Source organism: Chrysemys picta, chromosome 20 (genome assembly GCF_011386835.1).
Source record: "Chrysemys picta bellii isolate R12L10 chromosome 20, ASM1138683v2, whole genome shotgun sequence".
Lineage (NCBI taxonomy): Eukaryota > Metazoa > Chordata > Testudines > Emydidae > Chrysemys > Chrysemys picta.
The window spans coordinates 22,081,520-22,108,199 of record NC_088810.1 but is presented as its reverse complement, the minus strand read 5'-3'; the positions used below and the strand labels follow the sequence as shown (position 1 = coordinate 22,108,199).

Genomic DNA, 26,680 nt, shown 5'->3' with positions numbered 1-26,680 from the left:
GGGAGCCCAGGGCTGGAACGGGGGGGCTGCATGTCGGGACTGAGGGGCATCAGCAGAGCTGAAGGAGGGAAGGGGAGCCCAGGGCTGGAATGTGGGGGGCTGCATGTCGGGACTGAGGGGCATCAGCAGATCTGAAGGAGGGAAGGGGAGCCCAGGGCTGGAATCTGGGGGGGCTCAGGACTGCATGTCAGGATTGAGGGGCATCAGCAGAGCTGAGGGAGGGAGGGGGAGTCCAGAGCTGGAATGGGGGGGCTACATGTCGGGATTGAGGGGCATCAGCAGAGCTGAACAGAGGGAGAGCCCGGGGCTGGAATAGCCCTGCACTCCCAGCTCACCTGACCCTGCAGGGTCCCCTCCTCTCCAGCAGCTGGGGGCAAGACCCGTGGGAAGCTACACAGACCCCGAAGAGCCTGGAGGGGGGGCGAGGGAGGGGTCTGGCCAGGCCTGAGAGCGCCCCTGTGCTCTTGGGGGACCATCTCCCCGCAGCAGGGGGCAGAGGGATGACGCTGGGAGGGACGCTCTGCATAATGGCAGGGCAAAGCATAGAGAGTTGCGGGGGGACATCTGGGGCAGGGAGACAGGAGGACTTGGGGAAGGGAAAAGGAGGGGTCAGGTTGTGGGGCTGGAGGCCGAGAGGAGGGAGGGAGGGGGACTCCTGCGAGGTGGCCGTGTTGCAGCAGGGGATGCACTGAGCGCTGGTCCCTAGGGGTAGCGGGACAGGGTTATTACTGCTTCCCTGGCAGCTCCCGGCGGCTGCTCGGGGGGGTCCACACGGATTAGTGCTTCCTGCCCCAGCTCCCCACCCCCTGCACAGGGACTGCCAGGGCCCAGCCACACTGGGAGCGTGAGTGACCTGCACACAGAACCGCAGCAGGGCCCTCAGACTACCCAGACCGCTGGAGAGGGAGCGAACGAGAGCCCGGCTCAGGAGTGGGAGGGGAGAGGAGAGGGGCTTGGGGTGGGGAGGGGGCGATTCCCCGATGGCAGTCACGAGGCTGAGATGAAACGGCCCCTCCTTGCGCCTGTACGACAGCTGGGCCCGTGAGCCACGGGGCGGGCGGGACCAACCTGACCCTTTGGGTCGACCCGTCTCATGCACACCAAGAAGATTTTTCCAAGACCCCCTGGTCGGGCCCAATCCTCCGCAGCCCTGCATGTAAAATGCTCCCAGATCACACCAGGGGCATTTCACACTGGCTTTGCCCTGGGGGAAGTGGTTACGCAAGACGCAGCGCGATGGAGAATGAGGCCCAGGATCTCAGCCTGCATTTCATCGCTCGTCTGCTTCCCAGCCCCTGAACCGCTAGTGGGGATGTAGCAATACCCACAGAAATGCCACGTTGGCTACTTCCGGCCTGGGAGGTAGTTACCAGGGCTGGTACTTGCCTCTCCCAGGAGACCTGCTGCCCTAAGGGGTTTGCAGTTGCCCTTTGAGGTTCCCCCTGGCACCAGCAGGGCCCAGCTGCTAAAACGCCTGGCAGATAATTTGCTAGGTGGAGATACTGTGGCAGCAGCTATTCCCTCTGCTACAGTGGTTACGGCACGACCCACCATTCCCCAGCACCTGGGGGGCGGGGGGAGAGATGGGTGGGCATGGAGATAGACAGATTTGTTCAGCTGTTCAATGGGCTGTAATAGGATCATCGGCTTCCCATGGCTTCGTGGATAAAACCCCTGGAAGAGCATCTCCCGCTCTAGCCCAGTGAGGGTCTTTGTCCCTTTTGAGGGTCTTTTATCTAGAGGCTGCTCCCCCTGCAAGGGTAAGAACCCCCTACTGCTACCAGATCTCTGTCCCCCAAGAGCGGATGTGTTCCAAAGCCAGATCCGGCTCTCAACCTCACAAACGGTTCCTCGCTCTGTACTATCCAAACCAACGCCCCAGGGGGGAAGGCTGCCTGGACATGGGACGTTTGACATCCAGATCTGCAATCTGTGGGATTTGAGCCCAGATCCAGGGGAAACGGTTTCTCGCACTCCCGTAATCTATGACTCCCCCGGTTCCTGTGGGAGCATGAACGGGGACCGGGAAGGGAACTGGCCTGGTGCGTCCATGGTAGATCTATTCCCTGTTCTTCCCTCCCGTGCACCAGAGTACTCCAGAGCAGCCGCAGACGAGACGGAGCTGACCGGGATTCTGGGAGGGTCGGTCACTTTCCCCCTGAGGATCTCAGCAGAACAGAAATTTAAAAATGGGGCCTGGTCGGTAAACACAAGGAGTCTAGTCACCGTCACCGCAGGGAAACCTCCCCACGTCCTGGTGTTTAACCCATCCTACGAGGGACGCCTGCGATTCTCTGATGAGAGCTACTCGCTTCAGATCACCGACCTGAGGATGGAGGACACGGGCAGCTACACCGTCGAATTCAGCACAGACAAAGAGCAATTCGCCTACAGAGAATTCACGCTGCACGTGTCCAGTAAGTGCTGGGGCAGGGGGATCCCTGAGGGAGCCTGGAACCCACCCTGCTCAGGAAACTCACAGCCGCTGGCAAACTCCTCCTCTTCCTCCACCTCGTGCTGGTCTCTTCTGCTGCTCACCAGCCCTGTCTCCCTGCTCCTCCGTCTTCTGCAGCCCTTTCCCTCTTGTGCTCTGCTGTAGCTTCCTTCCCCCATCCTGGCCCCTGCCCCACACGGCCCTGGCCCATTAGAAACCCAAAGTCCTCTTGGAATTGAGGTTTCCCCCACCCCAGCAGGGCTCCACTTCCTGCTCCGCTTGCCCCATCCCCCAACTCCAGCGCTGGTCACCCTAAGGGAGTTAGTCAGGAATGTTTCTCTTGCACAGGGCCATTTCGACATCTGCTTTTGTCCCAGATCGGGATGTGAAGTAGAAATCTGTCAATAACAAAAAAAAAAAATTTGTGGCCTGAAAAGTTGCAAAAGATCCCCATCAGGAAATTAAACATTTCGATATTTTCGCTCCCTCTGAAACACGAGGTGTCGAAATGCTGATCGGTTTCCACAACGACCTTGCCAATTACGGTGGACTCCAGTGGGAGGAGGGGAAAGACCGTTCGAAATGCAACGTTTGGGGTTTGGCTTTGAACACCTGCTTCAGAAAACTGAACATTTTTCTTGGCATCAACTCCCCATCCCCCAATGGCAGTTTTGACTAAACCAAATTTTCAGATGGAAAAGATGTTCATTGGAAAATTTCAACCAGCTCAAACCCCCAACTGATCCTCAAGCTGGGCCCCCCTGCACCTCCCCAAATGATCCCTCCTTCGTCCTCTCCCTCCCAGCTGTGCCATTACCTTCATGTCCCCCTGCCCCTGCTCCAAGCCTGCTGCGAAGATGCAGAGGGCTCCCTGCGCGCTGCTCCCCCAGCAAATCCAGGCAGCAGCTAGTAAGTTGCTGCAGGGATTTCAGCCTGTTCTGTGTTTTTCTCCCCCCCACACAGAGGGACAACTGCCACCCACCATTGCCTGTGACTCAGTGGCCTGTGAGGACGACGACTGTATCTACACCCTGCGCTGCGCCGTCAGGGATGGAAGGGAGAACGTGACCTACAGCTGGAGTAAAGCCCCCAGCAGCGTTCTGTCCACGGACTCCATCGTGCACATCCCTCAGCGGCACCAAGCGGCTCGTGAGAATATCACCTGCACGGCACGTGTCCCCGACGGGAACAGCTCCAGGAGGACGGTCTCCCCGAAGGACTTCTGCGCAGGTAATGCCCTCCGCAGGGAAACACTGGAGAGAGCTGGCATCGGGTCCCCGCCTCGGCACTCACCCCACGACTATTTCAATGAAACCACTCTGGTCTCCAACACTTTTGCACTTAAAGGGGCCCCGTCACCCCAGGAATCCCCTGCCCCACCTCCCACTCTGAGAAAGCTGCTGCCCCCCGGGGAGATATCAAGGGAAGGGTCTGGAGCGTCCCTGCGGCTGGGCCAGTGCAGAGTCATGGGGCCGCAAAGAGAACCGGCACGAGAACAGCTCCATAGCCGGTGGGTAGAGAGCCCCCCCCCAGAGCAGGGAGCCCCAGGATCCGATCCCCTGCTCCAGCCACTCATTAATTAGAGATCCAAAGAGCCCCCTGCCAGGCTATCCCAGAGCCCGGTAGTTATATCGCTCACCAGCGAGGTGGCAGCTCCCTGTTCAAACCCCTTCTCCCACCCAGGGGAGGACCCTCACCACGGGGCTACACAGTACAAGGGGAGGACTCGGCAGCCCACGCCCAAGAGAGTGTTCCCAGCTGAGAGTCCCCAGCAAAGACAGGTGGCAAAGGGGGAGGATGCCCCATCCCCCCTGCATCTCCCATTGACTAGCCTAGGGGCTCCCTGCCCAGTGCGAATCTCTTTGTACCTGTCTGTCCCCATTCATCGCACGGGACACCTGGGCGCCAGACTCAGGCTTGTGACTCTCAGTGGCGTCCCAGGCCCCTCAGAGTCAGGCGCGGCTCCCAGCGTCCCTCCGTTCCTTTGTGACCCCAGCCCTCGGGGTTCGTCTTGCGCAAGCCCCTCATGTGTCTCTAGTGTCAGACAGATGGACCAATAGTCGCATGACATCACGGTAATGATGCCACAGCCGGAGCTTTACTCATTCCCGCGTGCAGCTGAGCATTGCCACGCCCTCTGGTCCGTTGCTCACCAGGCCAGGAGATTGCGGACTGTTAATAAATATTGTCAATGAACCGGGTCCCGGGAATGGTCTGGTGTTGGGACCTCACATGGAGGCTGCCTGGGCTTTGACGACAAACGAGCATTCACGCCCTCAGTGGTCTGGCCGTGCTGCCCGGACGAGGCAGCTTCTCACCGGGGAAGCTGAAGATCTGGCAGTTTTCTCTCCAAACGGGCCAAAAGGGAAGAGCGTTGTCCTGGTGTTCAAAACCAAACAAGACCCAGCAGCCTTTTTTCAGCATCGTTAGCAGAGCCACGCCGAGAACGTCTCATGGTACTCGCTGGGCATCTTCTACCAACCGTCTCAAAGATCTTCCAATGTGCAGCCGCGGCTGGCGGACAAGGGATGGCCAAGTACGGATAACCCACTGTGCCGTCGAACGTGAATCTCAACATTCGGTTCACTGCTTGCACCTGGCGTTTAGTCCATTCAGAACGTGGGAAACGACACTTCTGCGTCGTCGGATGCCCAGAACGGGTTCCTGAATGATCAAACACGTCCTCGTGAGAGCGGGGAACACAGTCCACTTACAAGAGCGGGTGCGAGGAAGGAAAAGGGATGATATCACGGAAAAACTAAGGGATCACTCCCGCACTGACGAGGTGTTCACCCTACACCACCGCTCAAGGAGTAAAAGGGCTCAGGGGGGCTACCTGACAGGATGGGCTGCACCTGGGTAAGGTGTGGGCTGGATAGACAGCCCGAATTGAGCCGGTATAAAACCAGGGAGAGGAAAGCAGCAGAAAGGGCCGGGCGGGGCCAGGGGGAGAGTCACAGTCACTCTCCGGCTTGAGAGAAGGGAGCAGGAAGTAGGCTAGGGACAGCAGCAGCAAGCAACAGGCCACCTGGACCCGAGCTGGTGATTGTAGGGAGCCGGAGGAGCGGGAGGGCCTGGCCTGCGGGGAGGGGAACAGGGGCAGTGGATTTTGAAGACTTTCTGAGGCGGTTTATTTAGCGAGACTCTGATCCCCGTGAAGGGAGGAAACTGCAGCGGCCTGGCCTGAGGGCCAAGCCACAAAGAGGAAGCGCTGGAGCTCGCGGAGCAGGAGAGAAGCCACCAAGTGTGCGACTGGGGCAAGGGAGCCAAGAAACCACAAGCGGCAGCGGCAAACCAGCCGTGAGCGAATCCCTCGGTGAGCCACAAGGAGGCGCCCCAGCCGTGAGCGAATCCCCCGGTGAGCCACAAGGAGGCGCCCCAGCCGTGAGCGAATCCCTCGGTGAGCCACAAGGAGGCGCCCCAGCCGTGAGCGAATCCCCCGGTGAGCCACAAGGAGGCGCCCCAGCAGCGAGTGGCGTGAACCCCGTGAGACACACACCCTGTTGTCTACCTTCTAGATCCATGCTTCCAAGACGTCTGCAACGGTGATGCCATTTCTGCTTGTGACCTCAGAGCGTCTCCTGCGAATTTTAAAGGCTAAACCAGCGAACAAACCGTTTGGATGGCGGTTGCAAGTTCTGGCACAAGCGGCAGCCCGGCCAATCCCCGCACTTAAATCAAAGCAGCGTCCACCTTGCAATCTAGCTACAGCGGCAGAAATGCCTGTAACACTTTAAATGGCTCCGTTGGCCGGTTTGGGGATCCTGCACTGAAAATCCAGAAAGTGACGGAAAGTCTCCCCTGCTGTGTAAGATGAGAAAAGAAAATGGCAGGTGAAGAACTGACCCAATGTTCATCCAAGGAAGAGGAAGGACGACACACTGATGAATTCGAAGACGGCTGGGATCTACACGAAACAGATAAAGACAAATAAGAGACTGCAAAGCGAGCTGCTCGAAGAGCCGGCCAGCTGCCCGCCTAGCTTACGTGCCGTCAAAAATGATTTTGTTCTTTCATCTTCTTTTGTTTCTGCTTCATTTCATTGGTCTTCGCTTTTGTAACTGTTCAGTCTCGACTCACATTCACAGTGAGGAGGTAACAGAACATTGCTAGAAAAGGGACCAGGAATCATTCGTCTTTCCTGTTCTTACAACTTCAGTTCATTGGGATTTGCCCTTTTCTGAGTTCAAATAATGGAACTAAAGTTCAGTACCCGCCTCCCATGGTACTGAAGACCCGGGCAGGCTAAACCTCCCCTAACCCAGGTCCTGGCCCCACCTGTGCTCCACCCCAAGCCGGCGGGGGCTGAGCTCCAGCCAGCGTCCAGGGGTTAGGATGGCCTGTGGCTCCTCCAGCCACGGGGGGGGGAGGAGGCTCCAGCCACTGTTGGGGGGCATGCTTGGGGCTCTGGCTGCAGGGAGCGGGGATGCTCAGGTGGAAGAGGTGGGGCTGTCATGCTAGCCTCCCTGAAGTGGGAGTTCACCCACCATCCTTGGTCAGTAACTTTTTTGGGGGGGCGATTAAACAGAAGTCGCTAAGGCTAAGCGGACTGGAGCCCACGGCCGTATTTTGTTACCGGTGTTCCTGTTCTAATACGTCGGTGCTTTAGTGTTTTTGACAGGATTTGACCAATGTTTGACCAGCCATCTATGGTCAGATGCTCCACCCACCCCTGCTCCAACCATGCTGGGCTGGGGCAGGGGCTTCTGCCCTCGGCTTCCTCCAGCAGTTCCAGACAGCTGCTAGGAAGTTGTGCCAGGGATTTTATCCCGTTTCTCTCCCCCCCGCAGAGCAAGTGCCCGCGACAACGATTGTCTGTGACTCGGTGACCTGTGACAATGGAACCTGTCACTACACCATGCGCTGCGTGGCCGGGGAGAGAGGGGGACAGGTGGCCTACAGCTGGACTCAAAAGGACAGCGGCGTGGTCGTATCCACCAGAGCCACTCTGCGCATCTCTCGGAGACCTTTCCAGGCTCTCCCGGCCGTCACCTGCACAGCCCGGCACCCCACCAGTAACAGCTCCAGGATGATGTCCCCGAAGGACCTGTGTCCAGGTAACCCCCCGGGTAAGCGCTGCCCAGCGCGGGCACGGGGAGAGCTGGGCTTTGCTCTGAGAAGGTCCCTACCCGGGGGAGAGCTCAGGGGAAGGGTCTGGAATATCAGCGGGGCAGGGCCCGGGGAGGAGGTCAGCTGCTCGCAGGCAGCCGGCAGAGCAAGGGGCGCAGACTGGGGGGACCGAGGGACCCCATCACTTCCCACTCTCCTCATTCTGCTCCGGGTCAGAGTCGTCAGGCACCGAGCTCCTGGGCAGAACGGACTGCGATTCCCCAGAGGAGACGCCGGCAGCGAGGCCGGCACGGCCCTGCCCAGACGCAGCCCTCTTGCCCCAGCTCCTCTTACCCCATATGGAATGGGGGAGAAAGTTCCCGGGTATCCCAGCCCCTGCCCCAGCCACGCTCTAGTGGTGCAGCTACCCCCCCGGCATTGCCGGTCGCCGCCGACAGGAACTGACCCCATCGCTCTTGTTTAGATTCCCCACCAGAGCGGTCCCTGGCCTCGTTGCTGTCCTACCACCTCATCATCCTGCTGCTGGCACTAGGAGCCCTGAGCGCCGGCCTCATCGCATAGCACGGCCTTCCCGGCAGGGAGTGGAGATGGGACCAAGACCAGAGGAGCTTCCACTGCGACTGCCAATCACACCAGGCACAGGCATTCCCCAGCCTGCCAGGCCAAGGGATGCAAGGGTGGGAGGACAGGGGACACTCACTTGCAGCGTCCGAAGGGTTAATGTCACTGCGTGGGGAGCGAAGCTGAAACACTGGGTCCGGCAATGGGGCTGTCAACTCTCTGAGCCTATGGTGAAATCGTTATTCACATAAATATCTGGGATTGGTTGTTTTTTAATACTGAGGATATCGGGTAGCAGTGAGTTCCACAGGTTAACTCCCCATCTCATAAATAAAGTCTCTGCCATTTGACTCTGCGTATCATGATCTCTGCATCTCTGGCTTACGCCTGCTCGTGGCATCACCCTCCTTGTGGGGTTTTCTGGGGGGGTGGCAAGAGGGAAGGGAATGTTTAGGCTGAAGCTTGGGAGAGGCCATGCCCAGGCAATGAGGTGTGGCCCTGTGGGGATCAGCGCTGCCAGGGAGGGCCTGTGGGAAGCAGTGCCCGGTGGGCGTCGTGGCCGAGGCAGGAAGGGCTGGTGCATCGGGTGGCTTCCCTCATCCTGCTGCAGGCGGAACAGTGATGGGAAGAAAGGGGGAACTTGAGAGCGGCTGCCGTGTGCTCCTCTCACAGCCCTCGTGGGGCGACTCCAGCGAGGCTGGACACGGCTGCCCAGGCATGGCTCAGACAGGGGGGCGCCCAGAGGGGAAAGGAATCACTGCTCGCCCTGCACAGACTGGGAGATGAGCACTCGCCTGTCACCTGCCCAGCCAGGAAGCCAGGCTGCCCCCCAGTGACAGCTGGCCCTGGGCAGGAAGGGGGTCGCTGAGGCCTGGGGGCACGGGGCTTTGCAGTGTATCTGGCCCAGCCGGAAGAGTTGGGCGTGGGCGTCCCAGCCCCCTCCGGGCTCTTTGGAGTCGGAGCTCCCGGGGCCCAGAGTGGCTGGGCCCCGAACATGTATTTGTTTACTGAGGTCTCTCCCTGCCCTGGGTCCCTTCTCTGCCCTACTGCCACGGCATGGGCAAGGGTCTGCGGGGAGCTGGGCACCCAGACCGGAATTCAGGCCTGCTCTGCTGTGCGGCGTTCCCAGCTCTCCTGCCCTTCCCACGGCCCCCAGACCACAGCCAGCACAGAGCCAGCTTCCGGGGGGGGGGGACGGGGACACTAAATCTGAGAGTTGCTGGAAAACAGACCTCAATGCAGACAGAGACTATCTGTGCAGCACCAGCCCGGAGTGCGAGGTGCCAGCCAGGCTACTGACCTGCCACCTGCAGCCCCCAGCCACCTTCCCCCCCCCCAGCTGCTCCAGGCCAGGGCTGGAGGAGGCTGATTGGCAGCTATCTCCGTTAACCCTTGCCTCGGGGATACGGACAAACTGGAGGGTGTTCAGAGAAGAGGGGCAGGCTGCTCTTGTTCTAAGTGGCTGTCGTGGTGTAACGGGTGGGTTGGTTCCTTTCCGGGGGAGCTTTGGGCGGTTGGCCACTTTTACAATACGGCATAAAAAGAAAGGTCGAAAACGCCCCTCGAGAAATTCGTGCCGCAGCTTCAGCAATGCCACCGCTCCCCCTCCCGCAGGCACCTTCCTACTTTCCGGCTGTGGTACGGACACTGGCTAATTGTTTGGTGTCTTGGCACCACCTACAGTAGAGATCTGCAACGACAATCACCCCAGGCAAACCAGCAACTCCACAGGGCCTGATTCTCCGCAGCCCTGCCCCGGTGTCATTTACACCTGTGCGCTCTTCTAACAATGTTAGCGGGGGAGAAATGACTGGGGGCCCTGGACTGCAACAGTGGCAGGTGCACAGGGGGAGCATTTAGAGGCTTTCTGCCCCCAGGGCCGCCCAGAGGATTCAGGAGGCCTGGGGCAAAGCAATTTCAGGGGCCCCTTCCATAAAAAAAAGTTGCAATACTATAGAATAGTACATTCTCGTGGGGGCCCCCGCGGGGCCTGGGGCAAATTGCCCCACTTGCCTCCCTGGGGGGCCCTGTCTGCCCCTGGGGCAGTCCGCATGGCAGGGCGGCCCTGGAGCATTAGATCCCAGCAGCCTGGGAATCCCAGCAGCCTGGTAGGAGACCAGACAGATCTGTCAGAGCCCAATATGTTCCCGTCGAAAGGTGTTGACCCTGATACGTTTCTGAGAATCATTTGGCGGTCAACAAACCGGTGTTTTCCGATGCCACCCTGGGCACTCTCTGTCCCCAGTAATTCACTCAACCAGCAAACGGCCGCGAGCCAGCAAGGTACTTTCCATCGCCACTGAACTAGGATGAAATTCAGCCTCAGGTCCTGCTAACACTATAACCGACAGAGCTGTCCAGCTCTCAGGCCCGTCGTCTGACAATCCCAGCCCCCTCCCGCAAAGACCACCGATCGGGCACTTAGCCGAGCTGCTGCTGCTAACTCTTCCAGGGGCCTTCTGGCTAAAGCCCTGAGCCAGGGCTCGACTCACAGCTTGGACAGACTCCCTGAGGAGCGTACAGGCAGACAGAACGGAGACATGGAATGGGAAACTGAGGCACAAACAGATTCCGTAACTTGCTTAAGGAACCTGTGGAAGAGCTGGGAATTGAAACCCAGCTCTCCGGAGCCCAGTTCTTCATCCACTCCTTGCCTCCTGCGTGGTTTCAATTGCCTTGGCAAAGAGCCATCCCCAAACTCAAGGGGTCCGTGAGGACAGCCATCAAGAGCTTTAACTCCCTTCCGAATTCCTTAAGCGTAATGAACACCACTTTTCTCATCTTACAAGGTTTATTTACTTCCACGGTGAACTACTGAAACTTTAAACCTGCTGCGATCTGCCAAGGACATCCCATAAAAAGAAAGTTCTGTTAACCGAATTCAGCAGCAGCTGGAAATACTGCCAGTAAACATGCTGGCACATGCTTCCGCAGAGGGGCTGGGGAAGGACCGACAAGTTCGGCCACAACACGGCTGCACACCAGTTCCTAGTGTGGCTGCAATTAGCGAGGTGCTAGGAACCTTGGGATACGCCCCACCCCCAGCAATCCTAGCGCCAAACACATGTCACTGCAGCGCCAGCTAGACATGGGGCTGGGGCGTGGGCAGTTCTGCCGTGTGGATTCTTGGAGACCAGCTTGGCAAGCCAGGACCCGGGTACGCTCTGCAGTGCAGACATAACCTTAGCATCCCAGCTCTTTGCAGTGGGGACTGTCTCAATGACACCCCAACCCCGCCTGGGACCGCGGGTAGAGACTCGAGTGCCTAGCCCACGCTGCCGCGGCTTCGCTGCTGTTGTTATTTGAACTACCTAGCTCGAAGCTAATTCGGATATGGGCTGCAGTCACCCCTCGGATTGCAGTGTAGACACGGGTACATCTACATTGCCACGGGGGAGGGGGAGCTCGTGTAGACGCACCCAGCTAGCTGCCGTCTGGCTAACTCACTAAAAATAAAAGTGAGTATGAACCTAGGGGGTCAGGCGGGCTGGTGCAGCCGGCGCTGAAGCCCAGTTGCGACGCCCTAGCTCGGGCGCGGTGAGAGCGGGTATGTCTGCCCCAGCTGCCAGTCACACCCCCTGGCTGCAGTGTGAACACCCCCCTAAAAAGCAGCCCCTGCCCTGGTAGGGTTGCCAATCCTCCAGAAATTAAAGATGACTCTTTAATGACAGATTATGTCTTGTGATGAAACCTCCAGGAATATGGCCAACCAAAACTGGCAGCCCCGCACCCTGAAGAGCTTGGAATTTAAACAGAGGGAAGAGGAAACAGAGAGGGGAAGTGATGCACCAGACCAAGAGTAGAACCCAAACATCTTGACTCACAGTCCTAGGCTCTACCCACTAGACCATGCTACCTCGTTGGAGAGCCGGCCCTTTGCTCCTCCCCAGCACCGGCAGAGCCAAGAACAGGCCCCAGGTCTCTGCCAGCTTAGCCCAGTGCCCTATTCACCAGACCACACTGCCTCTCCCTAGCGAGTCAATCCCGTATTTCATAGGGCCAGGCCTCCTCCCCCTCCATCTGACCTGAAAAGCCTTAGCCTAGAGATAATAACCAGGCTGCAAAACAGAATCATGCTGGCAAGCGTGGCCAGAGCCCTGCCTTTCCAGAACGTGCCATAAACTCCCTCGGAAGCCAGAAAAGAGAAAAAGCTACCGCGCAGGCAGGAGCGCCCCGACTCTGAGCTCATAATCTGATCCACCACATGGCTGTTTTCCCTTCAAATCCCCTCTGAACTGCACTAATCACCTTATGGTTCCCCCCCATAAATCGCCTGCCTAAACCTATTGTCTGTCATCCTTTCAGCGGCTTCTCCGGATTAGCCGCTGCGTCAGCATCGGGTGTCTGTACCAGTCAGCACTGGCCGGTCCTTCACCTGGCTCTCACGGATTGCTGCCCCATCTCCCACGGCAAACAAACCCTTCTCTTCTCCAGGGAGCCTGCAAGGATGTTTCCATCCAGCGTGAAAACACTGCATCCTTCGACAGCCCCTTTCTCATTCGATGATCTCTGCAATGCACCAGGGAACTACACTTTACAGCAGACGTGACCCTACATGACATAGGGAAACAGAGGCACGGAGAGGGGACCTGAGCTCAGTCAGGAAGAGGACCCAGGAGTCCAGATGCCAGCTTGCAATGAAAAACCAAATAGCCCTTGGGCTACACTAACTTACATCGGGGGCCAGAATACAGGGAATGCAAAGGAAACTTAAATCCAGTTTAAGCCGCCCACTCCACCTTCATCCCCTGCTTCCAGCCTCGGAACAGAGCGACTGAGAATCAGGCTTGAATGGGAGTGACTCTGGAATTACACCCTTGCCCTGTAGTCTCCCATCTACACAATCTCCTGGGAAAGCGAAACTCAATGCAAGGCAAACAATGTGGCGAACGGAGCAGTTAGAAGCAACCGGGGGGCCTGGGATGTAAAAATACTTTGCGCAAACAGGATGCGGCACCTTCCCTCGATGGTTCTCTTGACAAACAATCGTCCACTCACAAAGCGAGGTAGGAAAGCGAGACGCAGGACGGGGAAGTGGTTTGCCAATGAGAAAGCTTGAAACAGAACCCCGGAGTCGTGCCCGCAGCACACCTCCACCCATTAGACCCCACCCCCCTCCCAGAGCGGGATTACAACACAGGGGTCTTGGCTCCCTTTCACCTGCTCTAATCACTAGACCCCACTGCCCTCCTATGGCTGAAAACAGGACTCTGGAATCCTGATGCCCAGTCTAACCAGATGCACAGTAGATCTACCCTTGGCTTAGAGGCATCCCCTGAGATCACGGGACCATCGTGCTGGGCACTGTCCAGCCCCACCGTGGTGTGGGGGAGCTGTTATTTTTATGGGGGTGGCTTCGAAGAGCGATAGTCATCCTCCATTTGGGAGGCAGGACGTTGTTGAATGCACGGGCCTGGTCATGCAAAGGCCACCACAGTAGCAACCCCCCCACTCGGTCTCTGGGGAGCTTGCAATCTAAATAGACAGAGCGGAGGAGAAAGGAAATACCTTTTTTTCCAGATAGGGAAACTGAGGCAGGGACAGTGAGTGACTGTTCCAAGCTCACAGAGAGAGAGGCGCCGCTCTAATCACCAGATCATGCTTCCTCTTCCCCGGCTCTTTTTCCTCGCTAGTTGTATTTGTGATCAAACACAGCTGCTCTCCCCTACCCCCGTGACAAGCCATAGAGCAAGAAGCTAATTAAGGGGACAAAAGAAAACTACCTCCCCGTAAGGTTGGATGTAGCGTAGTTGTAGCCCTGTCAGTCCCAGGACCTGAGAGAGACAGGGGGGGAGGGTCATATCTTATTGGACCAACTTCTGTTGGGGAGAGAGACAAGTTCCGAGCTGGCGTGTCCTGGTCTGTGGCGAGCTTGCTTCCTGTTTCCGATGAGGTTGGGGGGGTTGTTTGAAGGCCAGAAGAGGGGGTGCAGGAAAGCTTTCTTCCAGGACGGGGTCCCCATCGAGCACGGGCTGGAGTTGTTTGAGGATACCCCATCTGGGCCCCAGCGTGGGGCTCAAACACTTGTCTCTCTCACCAACTGAAGTTGGTCCAATAAAAAGATATTACCTCCCCCACCTTGTCTCCATGGAGCAGGGCGGAGGAGATCCATGGGAGCTTTTCTCTGTGGCTCAGTGAAACAGGCTGGGAACAATTTACATCAATGGCTCCCTTCTCCTATGCAGTGAGGTCTTTCTTCTGCTTAGCCAGGGACGCCAAGCCACAAGAGGGTAGCCCAGAAAAGAGAGAGGACTCAGGGAAGGGAAGCATTTGCCAGGTTTTGCAGAACAAGTTTCGACGGAAGGAAAGATGCAAAGCTGCCCACGGCAAGCTGCGGGAGAGTTCGTGTGTACGCCTCAATGTTAAGCCTCCCCTTCGCCCTTCCAGCTTATGAAATGCAAAAAAGAAAGGGTGGGAGAGGATTAGGGTTTGTGGGTAAGGCACTGGGCTGGAACTCAAGAGAGCTGGTTCGGTTCCCAGGTCTGCCTTTTAAAGATACGATCTTTCTAGCCCTCGTGCATGCAAAATAGAGCTTGCTAATGTGTGGCGGCCCAAGTCTGCTGGCAGCCGGAAACAACAGCTCCCAGAGGCAGCAACTGCCCCGTTCATTTTACCTCTGAAACCTCCTGCCAGGCACAGGGAAGGCACGGTGCTAGGGGCTGATATGGGCGACGGCCAGCCTGGATTGCCTTCAGTAGGGATTGCAATGGTGCTCAGGAAATGTAGGTTTGTTCCCAGCTCTGCTACAGGCCTTTTCTGTAACCTGGGGCAAGTCCCTTCACCTCTCTGTGCCTGTTTCCCCATCTGTAAAACGGGTGATCGCAGCCCTGTGCGTCACAGGGAGCTGGACGGAAACCGGCATGAGCGAGTTGCCAGGTGCTCAGGCACACAAGCAAGGCAGCGGGGGCTAATGGAGAGGGGTAGTGACTTGGGCCAAGAAGCGTCCTGGTTCCTGTGTCTTTACGAGGTCGGGCTTCATGCTGCAATGGTCCCTTCTGGGCCTAAATTCGACAAATCCAATACTTCAGCGACAGAGACAGAGCGACACGTGATACTAACAGGAGTTTGGTTTTGGAACAGCTCTTCTGCCTACAGTGATCTCTGCATTTCCAGCTTCTCCCCACCCTGAGCTAAGCAAGTCCTGGCTGTGTTTGTTTTAGGACACACTGCGTCTGGCTCCTGGTCATCCTGTATCACGAAGGCTGTCATTGCCCTGACGGCAAGTCTGCTGCCTCTGAAGCCAACTCTCCAGTGCGCAACCAGGGATTGAATCACGCATGGGAAGAAGGGACAGATTTGGGGTTTTTTTGGCACAATCACGTTGCCCCTCAGTTTTGCTAATTTCATCCTCCCCCCAAATTTCACTTCACGGACGCTGGCAGAGAAAAAACAACCAGCAGCTGTGTCTACTGGGCTACTTTCTTACGAAAGCATCACGTTTTCATTCACCTCCTACCCGATCTACAAATGCCGCAGGCTCGGGCCAAGCCACCAGTTGCAGCAGGGTCACCTTGACTTTCATGGAGTCAGGCCCATTTCCACCAGCAGAGAATTTGGCCTTTGTAACCCATTCCCAGGTGCAGGGTACACTAACCCCCTCCATCCCCTTACCACATACAGGGCCCCATAACAGCATCACTCACCCAGCCCACTTTCAGGCCAGCAGCTACTGCCTCAGTTTCTCCTCACTCAGGTCAGCTCTCCCCACCTTGCAGCTGGGTTTGGTTGCCATGGTAACCTGGCCCTCCAACCAAGTCCTTAAAGGAGATGTCTACCCCACACAGGGCACCTACATCCAAAACAAACACGAGTCATCCACCCCCCCCCCCCATCTAAAGCTGGGCCCACCCCCTCCTGCCTGAGGGTCTGTGTCCCTCCCCAGCCCCCCTTGGGCTTTGCTGAGTGTCTCTATGGAGCAGCAACGCCCAGCGTTTCCTACCTGGGGTCTTTCCTTGCAGCTCTCCCCAGGCTTCTGGCTCATCTCCACCCCGGAAAGCCCAGGTCAGCCCCCTGCCCAGCCCCTCATGTGACTTTGCTCATTTTCTCCACCTGGGGAGGTGAAGTAAGTGGGTGTCAAGATCCTGGGCAGAGGGAGCCAGGTGTCCAAGCCAGTATGAGGGTCACAAGTCAAGGGTCAGAGCGAGACCCATGGTCCACATTGGTGCTCCAGGAGTCAATCAGAGTCCAAGTCAGTAGCAAGCACTCAGACAGCCATCACCAAAAAACCCCACCCAATTCCCTGAGCACAGCCCACTACGCCCCATGGGCTTATATAGGGCCAAGGAGCCAATGAGGGCTCGCTAAGGCAACTGTCAGTCAGATCACATAAGGCGGAACTTCCTGCAGAGTGCAACATCTGTTAATTGTGGGGGCAGTATCCTAGAGTGTAACCAGGTGGTGGTAGGACACTGTTGGTTTCCTAGTACTCCTACAGACCTGAGTTCAAATCCCCATCATCCTTATCTGGGTCATAGGTGGGGCTAGACCAGTGGTTTTCAAACCTTCATACTGGTGACCCCTTTCACATAGCAAGCCTGTGTGTGCAACCCCCCCTCATAAATTAAAACCACTTTTTTACATATTTAACCCCATTATAAATGCTGGCAGCAAAGCGGGGTTTGGGGTGTAGGCTGCCAGCTCGCAACCCCCCATGTAATAACCTCACAACCCTCTGAGGGGTCCCAACCCCCAGTTTGAGACGCCCTGGGCTAGACCCATCTTCCCTTAGGGGTACTCTAACCCCATCCTTTTCCCCGTACCAAGACGATGGCCCTACCTTTCTCCTGCCCATCCACGCTGCACACCAGCTCTGTGCTTTCTCAGTGCTTAAAACTCATTAAATCAATTGCACTAAAGTTTAAAATGTTGCTCTCGGAGGATTATCGGGAGGAGACGGTGTTGACAGAGGTGAGTTGTGTAAATCGACGTGCCCATAGGGTTAGAGCCAGAAGGAGAAGGGACCACCAGCTCACCAGTCTGTATAACTAGGCCATGGGAGTTCCCCCAGGGACCCCTGTCTCTTGTGCGGGAGATCACATCTTTTACTGGAGCAACTTCAGGTGACCTGAAGACAAGCTCTGGGGAGCTCGAAAGCTTGTCCCCTGCTTCCCCCCACAAAAGTCAGGTGCCTCCCTCCACCTTGTCCCGCTAATATCTTGCCACCCACACGGCTACTGCCCCACTGCAAGCAAAGAACAAGCTCCATTCAGACCAGGTGGTGGCAGCACTCGACCACGCTTGGCTTCGGCAGCTATTGACATTTAACAGCCAGGATCAGGCCCCCTGTCGCCTTTTCGCCAATAAGACGGCTGGGGTCTCGGTCGTCATTTACACCCGTGAGACGTGAGTGGGAACACCCCCCCCCCAGATCCGTGTTTGCCCCAGGCAGGTCCCTCGCCGTTCTACCTCGCTCCCACCCAGCCCAAAGGGAACCGGTTTAAGGGGACCCTTCAGCCGAGCTCCGGGGTGGCAGGAGATCTCACCTCAGGAGCAAGGCTGCTCCCTGGGGTGCTGCCTACCTGCAAAGGGCCTGTCCCGTGGCATTGGGGTCACCATCTCTGCGACGCCGTCCTCTGTGCGTTTCTAATGCTGGGGTAGGGCCTGAGCCTGCCGCCTCCCACCAGAAAGGGCAGGGGTGAGGTGCTAGGCCTCTGGCACGAAAGGAACAGGCCCTGGTGAAGCCCGGCTGCGTGCCTCCCAGGAGAGCGTCAGCAGCAGGCACCCCTGAGACATAGAGACCCGTCCCCCGGGATATTCCCTCGAGGGGTTAGAACAAGAAACAGCCCCACTCAGCAGCTCTCCCAGCCATCCCATATCACTGGGCTTAAATCTCTTCCCTGGCTCACCGGCCAATAACAAATGTCAGGAATGTCCAGCAAGGAAGGAAGCCGGTGACCAGGACAAACACGGGACGGGATCTGGTGTGACCAGGGCCTCCCGCCCGCCATCCCAAGCAGAATCAATTCAGCCCAGTTCCTCCCAAGGCTCTCTTCCTCGGGAGGTAATTTATCAGACTGTCCAGGGAAGAGCGTGTGTGAGTCGCTCACTGTGCTGTGACCAATCCAGAGCCACCTCCTGGGACCAATCACATTTCATGCTAAAAGCAAGGGTTGCTATTGATTCCAGTGGAAGTTAGGAGCCAAACTATCTTTGTGGATCTGGGCCTAATAGCATTGCTAATAATCCAGGGCCTGCCTCTTCATCTACCTGAGACTCTCCACTACATATAAGCAGTATAGGGCCAATGACACACAGCTGAGCAATTCTGATTCCATTCAGGAGAGAGCAATGGCATGGAGAGTGATGGGTGTGTCCTGGGATAGAGAGATGGATGACTGGTCTGATTAGCTCTGAGGAGCGGCTCCGCTCAGGCACCCTTCACTTTACTGGGACGGCCTTTCTCCGGGACGTCTTGCTGGGCACCAGCTGAACGAGCAGGAAAAGCGATGCCAGCGGGTTGGGCTGGGGAAGTCATTCGCGTCTGATGCTGTCTAATGAGGAGACATTTCCCGCCAGCGCCACTGGGCTCTGCAAGACGGGATGTGGCCCTCTGTCCGCAACCCATAGCCAGCCTGTCGCAAGGTGACCCTTTTCCTGCTCCTCTGCTGGTCACGGGATGTTGGGTCTGTTTGATGAGGAAACCCGTTTGCTTTCCCCACGTGGGTCCCAGGAGAGGACAATTTGTACAGCCTGAACAAACTGGTTTTACCTCATCCCAGCAAGCGAGGGGCTCCCTCCCCCACCCCCAAAATCGTTGCCTTCTCATGGGGTCTAGGTAGGGGAAATTTGCAATGACGGAGCCAGTAAACCCCTAATGCAGACACGCTGCACCAAACCCTCCAGTCTCTCCAGCACACCCCGACGTAGCAGGAGAATCAAGCCACAGGCCTCTTCCCCCACCCCAAGAGCAGAAAACTATCGGCTCCCCCACCATCCTGTGGGTTGCTACATGCTCCATGCACCATGGGACCCGGGGACAGGAGAAGCTCCCCCCGTGCCAAGGGGCCTCACAACACAGGAGCCCCCTCCCAGAGGAAGTCTCATGCCGCTCGCCCCATAGAAGCTCTGTGGGATCAACCCCATGGTCGGTTTAGCTACGGGAGCGAGCTGCTCTAGACAAACTGAGGGCAGGCTAATGCCTCCAGTAAAGGCCAGAGCCCAGAGAATGCCCTGGAGCGATTGGTTACCCTGGACGGGGAGCAGCAGTGACCTCATTGGGTTTGAGTGAAGAGGTGTCCAGGTGCTTAATTTGTGCCAGGGTTGAGCTCCAGCACCTTTGGGCCTGGCAGTTCCTAGCCCCGGCACTTCTGGGGGGAGGGATAGCTCAGTGGTTTGAGCATTGGCCGGCTAAACCCAGGGTTGTGAGTTCAATCCTTGAGGGGGCCATTTAGGGATCTGGGGCAAAAGTCTGTCTGGGGATTGGTCCTGCTTTGAGCCGGGGGTTGGACTAGATACCTCCCAAGGTCCCTTCCAACCCTGATATTCTATGATTCTGGGCCTGGCAGTTCAGAGCCTCGGCACCTCTGGCCTTGCTGCATCACTTATGAAAGTAAAACAGTTGCTTGAGCCCCAGCCCCTCTTCCTTTACAAAATAAGCAGTGGGTGGTCCCCAGATGTTACCCAAGAACTGAAGGTGGGGGGTGCATTAAATACCCCCCCCCCGAGGTTTAAATGCTCCATTACAACGAATAGGAGAAGCAAGGCTTTGTGCAGCTGTGGGACCTTTCATGCAAGGATCTGAAGAACTTTGCAAACAGAAGGATTGCCATGCCCATTCGCAGAGGGGGAAACTGAGGCAGAAGGAGGCAGTGAAGTGGCCTGCCCAAAGCCAGGCAGCAACTCAGTGGCAGAGCCAGGTGCAGAACCCAGGTGTTCTGTCGCTCTAGCGGTTAAAACACCGTCCCGCCTGCAGCTGGGAACAGACGCCAGCAGAAATGACACCAAGTCCCTCTTCAGTTTTCACTGGACAACTCTCCTTTCTAGAGCCACGAATAGAACCCAGGAGTCCTGGCCACCAGCCACTAGGACCCACTGCCTCCATGCAATACCATTCAGTGTGCTCTTTTCCTTGGGCTGCCAGCAAAATCCTAACACCACTCCTGGCTACCCCCCGAGCCACCTCCTCTGCGGATGCATTCGACCACAGCTTGCCACACACATCCAGCTTTGGCAGGAAAGGCGAACTAACACACGGGCATATTGTGGCCAAGCCCAGTTTCCTGTGCGCCGCACAGGGCCTTTATAAGACCCCTGCCCCCACACCCGCTCACGCAGAGACGCTGCAGCGCAGTTACCCGAAAGCAGAAGTCCGGGGCATGGGGCCAGCCATGGGGTTGCTGCTCCGTAGCCTCCTGCTATTGGCTCCAGGGGGTGAGTAGCAAAGGGGCCTCTTGTTTATCTGGTGGGCTGGAACCACTCTGGGATGGGGCGATGGGGCTCTCTTGACCAGTGCAGCCGGCTTTGCAGTTCCCCTGGGGCTGGCAGAGGCAGGGACGGGGCGTGGAGCAGGTAACTTTAACCCCCCTTTGGGATTCTTGGATTGTGTTGTCAGGTGGTGATGCTCAGTGACCGCTTAGTGCGGGAGGTGTTTGCAAGACGCCTGCTTTATTCTGGGTCTCGTTCCAAGTGGCTGGGCATAACAAGAGCTTCACAGCCACCCACCCGAACGCTCCGGGTGTGTCTACACCGAGCACCAAGCCCAGGGTCTGACTCAGGTTTGAGCTCAACCCGCCCTTGCGTCCACACACAAATCAGCCTGACTCAGGTCAGTAAGCAAGGTCCTAGGACTCTGCTTGGAGAAGTGGGTCAGAGCCCGAGACCTGCTCAGACTTGGCTCCAAGCCCTGTCATTCTGCCGTGCGGACACAGCTCAAGCCCCAGACCCCAGTCAGCAGGTCTGCGTAATGCAATGTGGATCCGTTAGCACGGCTGTGAGTTGAGTCCAGCCACAGTAAGCCCAGGTTTACAATGCAGTGTGGACGCTCAAACGCAGGCTTGGAAACACCGAGTCCACAAGCTCGGGTCCCACAGACCAGGCTTAGCATGCAGTGTAGACACACCCGAAGCTCCCCCCTTAAAGTCCCCAATACCACACGAAAGTGAGTCTGTCCCCTAGTGTCCATACAGCAGCTGGGAGGGAGTTTCCCAGCCCTGGTAGCCCGTCTCTGACCGTGGCTAGCTTGAGAGGCAGGTGCAAGAACCCCGCAGTGGGCAGATGTGGGGAAGTCCCCCTCCCCCCACATACACACCTTGTATGTCTCACCCTGGTCTCTAATACTGAGAAATGGGTTTACGCCCTGACAGGGGCGGCTCTATGTATTTTGCCGCTCCAAGCACGGCAGTCAGGCAGCCTTCGGCGGCACGCCTGCAGGAGGTCCGCTGGTAACGCGGATTCGGCGGCATGCCTGCGGGAGGTCCGCCGGTCCCGCGCCCTCGGCGTACCCATCGCCAAATTGCCATCGAAACCGTGGGACTGGTGGACCTCCCGCAGGCATGCTGCCGAAGGCAGCCTGCCTGCCGCCCCCCGGGGCTTGCCGCCCCAGGCACTCACTGGAGCCGCCCCTGTGCCCTGACCCAGGAGATTTAATTTCCCTGGCAGGGTTTGTGGTAGCGCTGGCTCTGATAACTCGGGGTCTTCGGGTTACCCAGAGATACGTCCCCTCTCAAATCTCACTAGGGAAAGGTCTACACCTAAAATGGAGCTACGTTACTCAGGGGTGTGAAAAATTCGTACCCGAGAGCCACAGTTAAGCTGACCGAAGTCCCGATGTAGACACCGTGAGGTCGACGGAAGAACCCTTCTTCGACCTAGTGTCCGTCTCTGGGGGGTGGATTTATGAGAGCAAGAGAAAAACCCCTTCCAGCACCGAGGCGAATGGAAGAGGCCTTGCTGCCCACTCCCAGGGGGTTTCACATCCCCATGGGGATGACAGAGGCAAGTTCTGCAGAACGGGGAAAGGAAAGGTCTTCGCAGGGCCCAGTCTCTGAGAGTGACACAGCTCCCCCGGACAGAGAGCGCCCGGCTAGTCGCTGCTTCTGTCCCACTTAATCCAGCTGGGCTGAACCTGTACAGCCCCTAGCACTCTGGCTTTGTCTCCTCTCTGGATTTACCGAGGCCGAGTTGATCTCGAGCATTTTGTCACACTGCAGCCTAACTCAAGAGAGCGCGGCCGCCGGGCTCCGCGTGCCCACTGTCATGCCCTGCGTCCGCCCTACCGTGGGAGATGCATCGTGGGGCATTATACTGGTATAACTACAGCACTTTAAATTCACACGTGAGCATATCCTGGTATAACGCCCCATGTAAATCAATTAGGGGAGGCAGTGTGATCTAGTGGATAGAGCATTAAACTGGCACTCAGGACTTCTGGGTTCTATTCATGGCTCTGGAAAGGCGTGTCCCCCAGTGCTGATTTTTATGGACCGATGGGCCCAATTCCCCCTGCCGTGTAAGAATCCCTATTCAATTCACCCATGCCCTCCTGCCTCCCCTCTCCTTGCAGGTCTGCGGCTCTCCTCCGGCCATGTGCAGCTGGAGGGCTTGGTGGGTGAGTCCGTGTATTTCCCCGCCCTGCGCCCCGTGGCCAGGGACATCGTCCGCATCCTGTGGTTTTCGGAAAGGCAGGGCACTCACATCGCAGAGGCCAAACCCCAGGCCCAGGCGTTCAACGTCAATTTCTTACCCAACTTCAGCCACCGGCTGGCCATCCACGCCGGGAACCTCTCCCTGGAGATCCGCGCTCTGCGGCTGGAGGACCAGGGGCCGTACCGCGCCGTTGTGGATATCGCCTCAGACCCTACCAAGCCCAGGGCGTTCTCCTATGAGCTGTCAGTGCGAGGTAAGTCAGTCCCTCCGGCAGCTCAGCACATGGGACTGCGCTAGCCTGGGCTCCTACCCGGCTGTTACCCCAGTCCCGCTCCTGTCCACACACAAACGCTCCGGTCTGGGGGTGCTTTCAGCCCAGGCTAGCCGGCTCAGGTCAGGGGCTGGGTTAGCACACAGGGGCCATGTTCAGACAGGCTGGTCACCCACCCCCTTTGCAGCGTGAACGCCAGCTGAGCCGCTCCAGTGCTGATAATCCTCCAATGCCTTCCCACCATCCCCCTCTTCACCCCCCGTGTGCCCAGAAGGACAGACAAGGTCTCCCCCAATTCACTGGGAAAGAATAAGAGAGCGGCTCAGCCTGCCACAGCACCGAGCGCCATGGGAAGTGCCCCCAGAAGTCCTCGGGACAGACACACGGGGATGCGCAGAACGAGCGAAGACACAAACTCACACCCGGGCGAGGCTAAGCCGGGGGCTCAGCCCTGGGTGCCGACCACCCAGGCTCACTCTGCAGCGAAGCCAGGCCCGGAAAGGAAGGGCAGCTTTTAGGCACTGACCTGGGATTCAGAAAAGCTAGCTTCAATTCGTAGCGCTGCCACTGCCTGGCTGTGTGACCTTGGGCAAGTCACATTGTCCTTCCGTGCCTCGGTTTCCCCAGCTGTAGACATAGGGAAGCTGACTAACCCTTCCTTCATCTCTTCCGAGTGTAAGCTCTTCAGGGATTGTCTGCTTAAGGGGGTGTACAGCACCTAGCGCAGCAGGGCCCTGATCCCAGTTGGGGTGAGTTTTATTAGCCCCAGCAGGGGCAGGAGGAGTGGGAAAGAGACTGTCAGATTCTGTGACTCATCTCAAGCCGATGGGTAAAAATTCCCAGCGCCAGCGGTGGGTTCTCATCAGGCAGGGGGAAGGACGCGGCGTCTCTCGGCAGCCACCCCGCAGGGCAGGGGGCCGGAAAGTCGGGTGGGGGTGGTGACCTTTAGGTGCCATGAGGCTCAGGCACGCCCTCCTGTTAGACACATGCTATTTTTGTCACTTCCACATATTGCCCAATGTGGGATGAGACCACAGGGCAAGCACAGGCCAGAGCCCTGGAGGAATCCATCCATTCTCTCCTCTTCCTCCTCTCTCCTCTTCCTCGGTTCCCTCTCGTTTCCATTGCAATCCAACCCATGCCACGGGGGCCCAATCCGCGTTTGGGGTCAATCGGTGCAACCCCATTGAAGCCGACGGAGTCTCACTGGGGGGCTCCACGCAGCACGAAACGCCGGCAGCCTGTCTGTGTTAAAGACGCTGCTGTAGATCGAGCTGAGAAAGCCCCTCCCGCAGCTCTGGGGCTGGAGACAGGGGCTGGAACTGGGAGCGGGGGGCTGCCGCACCCCCTGGCTTGATGTGGTTTCCATTCTATGCACGGTTGGCAGTTTGGTTCCATGGCTCTCAGCACCCCCACCAGACACATTGTCCCAGCGTCTCTGGCCGGAGATCTAAAACCAACCCCCCAGCCCCAGCCGTGCATGGCAGGAAACCACAATTGCTATTCACGTGCAATTCTTGTGTTCCATCCCCGGCAAAGAACGTGGGCAGGAAGGGGCCCTTGGCAAAGGAGGAACCACGGACCCCCCAGGAGGCGGAGAACGGAGAACATCAACGGGCCCCCCAGCAGGAGGACGGAGAACATCGACGGGTCCCCCAGCAGGAGAACGGAGAACATCGACGGGCCCCCCAGCAGGAGAACGGAGAACATCGACAGGTCCCCCAGCAGGAGGACGGAGAACATCGACGGGTCCCCCAGGAGGCGGAGCGCCTGTGACCACAGGCGGGAGGACCACGCTGGCGGGAGGTGATGAGGGAGGGCAGGAGGGCGGTGGGAGCCAGGGATCGTGCCACTGCACTCTGAAGGGTTATATCATCGCGGCCGTCTATGTGCCCCTCTGCATCGTGGTGGCTATCGTCCACGTGAAGACGAGGAGCTAACGGAAGAGCCGGGGTCCCTGGGTGAGAGAAGAGAAAGGGAAGCACCTCCTAAATACCCCCTCCAGTACCCCCCAGGTACCTCCTCCAGCACCCCCAGATACCCCTCCCAGTACACACACCCCTCTAGCACTCCCTAAATACCACCTCCAGTACCCCCAGTTACCTCCTCCAGTACACCACAGATGCTGCCTCCAGGTACCCCCTACCAGTACACACACCCCTCCAGCACCTCCTAAATACCCCCTCCAGTATTCCCCCCAGGTACCTCCTCCAGTAGCCACACACCCCCAAGCACCCCCCAAGTGTACCCCCCCAGCTCCCTCTCCCCCCCCCTCACCCAGTAGTGCCCTCTGTTGGGAGCCTGGCGGACGCTAACCCTATGGGCAGGGCGCTTTGTTCGGAGAGCCCTGCGCCTCTGTGCTGGTGTTTGTATTGCGATAGTTCTAGCTCCTCCTGCCGGATGCTGCACAGACACATCGTGGAGATGGTCCCTGCCCCGAAGCGTCCTCTGCCTGAACAGACAAAGGGTCGTTATTGCCATGGACGGGCTACATAGACAAAGGGCAGGAGGGGAAACTGAGGCACAGGGAGGGGACGGCCACCCAGCCGGTCACTGGCAGAGCCAGGACTAGAAGTCAGGTCTCCTGAGCCCCAGGTGAGTTCTCTGGCCGCTGCCTCTCTGCAGGCGCTCGCTCGGTCCTGTAGTCTGGAGTCTCCCATGGAGCCCAACAGGACTCTCTTTTATATCCTTCTGGTCCGAGTCCACCACTGTATATACCTATATAATGATGGGGTCTAAATGAGCTGTTACCACTCACGAAAGAGATCGTGGAGTCAGTGTGGACGGTTCTCTGAAAACATCCACCCAATGTGCAGCGGCCGTCAACAAAGTGAACAGAATGTTGGGCCTCATTAAGAAAGGGATAGAGAATAAGACAGAAAAGCAATTCAGTTCAATTCCCTTTCAATCCCAGGGAAGCAGTGACATTTGTAGGCCAGAGAAGCGGGGGGGGGGGGGGAGGGGGCTGAGATTCGGGAGTCCTGGAGTTTGCATAAGCAGCTCCACGTGCACCCCTGAGCAAGTCACCTCCCCAAGTCTCCGTGCCTCAGTTTCCCCTGCTGTGAAATGGATGCTATGTTGCGTTTACCTGCCTTCCCAAGGGTGCTGAGCGGCTGGGCCGATGAGCATCCATCACAATAAAAGCCCTGCAAAAGCACCAAGCAGGACTGAATTGCGCTGTCTGCTGAACATGTACAGCCCTCACCACCCACGATCTCGCTTGGCTGTTTCATCCTGGCGATGGATGTTGCCCCCCGCGCCCCAGGGCTTGGGGGCGGGCACATGTAGCCCTCCACGTTCTGAACTGGCGCCTGGAGACTAACTGCAAATGGGTATTTGGGTAGGGCTGGAAAACAGAACCCCAGACCTGCCCCCTGGAGAGCCTGTGCTAATGCCCCAGGGCAGGGAAGTCCCAGCCCAGCGACTGAGAATGGATGAACAAAAAGGGGCTGTCCAGAAAACACTGCAAGGAGAAAGGGGATGGGGAAAGGAGCCTTCTCCGGCCAGTCCTAGGAAAGTCAGGTCTAATTAGGGCCCGGCCAACCAGCTGGAATAGAATCAGATCAATCCTGGAAACCGCAGACCCACATTCCTGGAGGCCAGAAACCCCCCAGCTGAGTTTATTTGGGGGGGGGGGTTTAATATATTGCTGCTGCTCTCAACGTATCCCGGTGTAGCGGGAAACGAAATCCCCGGAAAGTGGGCTTTGAACGTATGGAGCGAACAGCCACTTGAGTTAAGAGACTAGCTGCAGGACGTCC

The 26,680-nt window shown here is 57.7% G+C and overlaps 1 protein-coding gene across 1 annotated transcript in view; it reads left to right on the top strand.

Annotated features, from left to right (window-relative positions):
- The window catches only part of LOC101935514 (uncharacterized), a 29,123-nt gene extending 3,057 nt beyond the window's left edge, over positions 1–26,066 (top strand). Inside the window, exons 2-7 of the mRNA XM_065573715.1 lie at positions 2,091–2,417; positions 3,398–3,664; positions 7,225–7,503; positions 20,180–20,434; positions 22,566–22,901; positions 24,459–26,066. Of these exons, the coding sequence (XP_065429787.1) occupies positions 2,091–2,417; positions 3,398–3,664; positions 7,225–7,503; positions 20,180–20,434; positions 22,566–22,901; positions 24,459–24,859 (1,865 nt within the window). The 3' untranslated portion in view covers positions 24,860–26,066. The remainder of the gene's footprint in view (positions 1–2,090; positions 2,418–3,397; positions 3,665–7,224; positions 7,504–20,179; positions 20,435–22,565; positions 22,902–24,458) is intronic.
- The last annotated feature ends 614 nt before the right edge of the window (positions 26,067–26,680 follow it).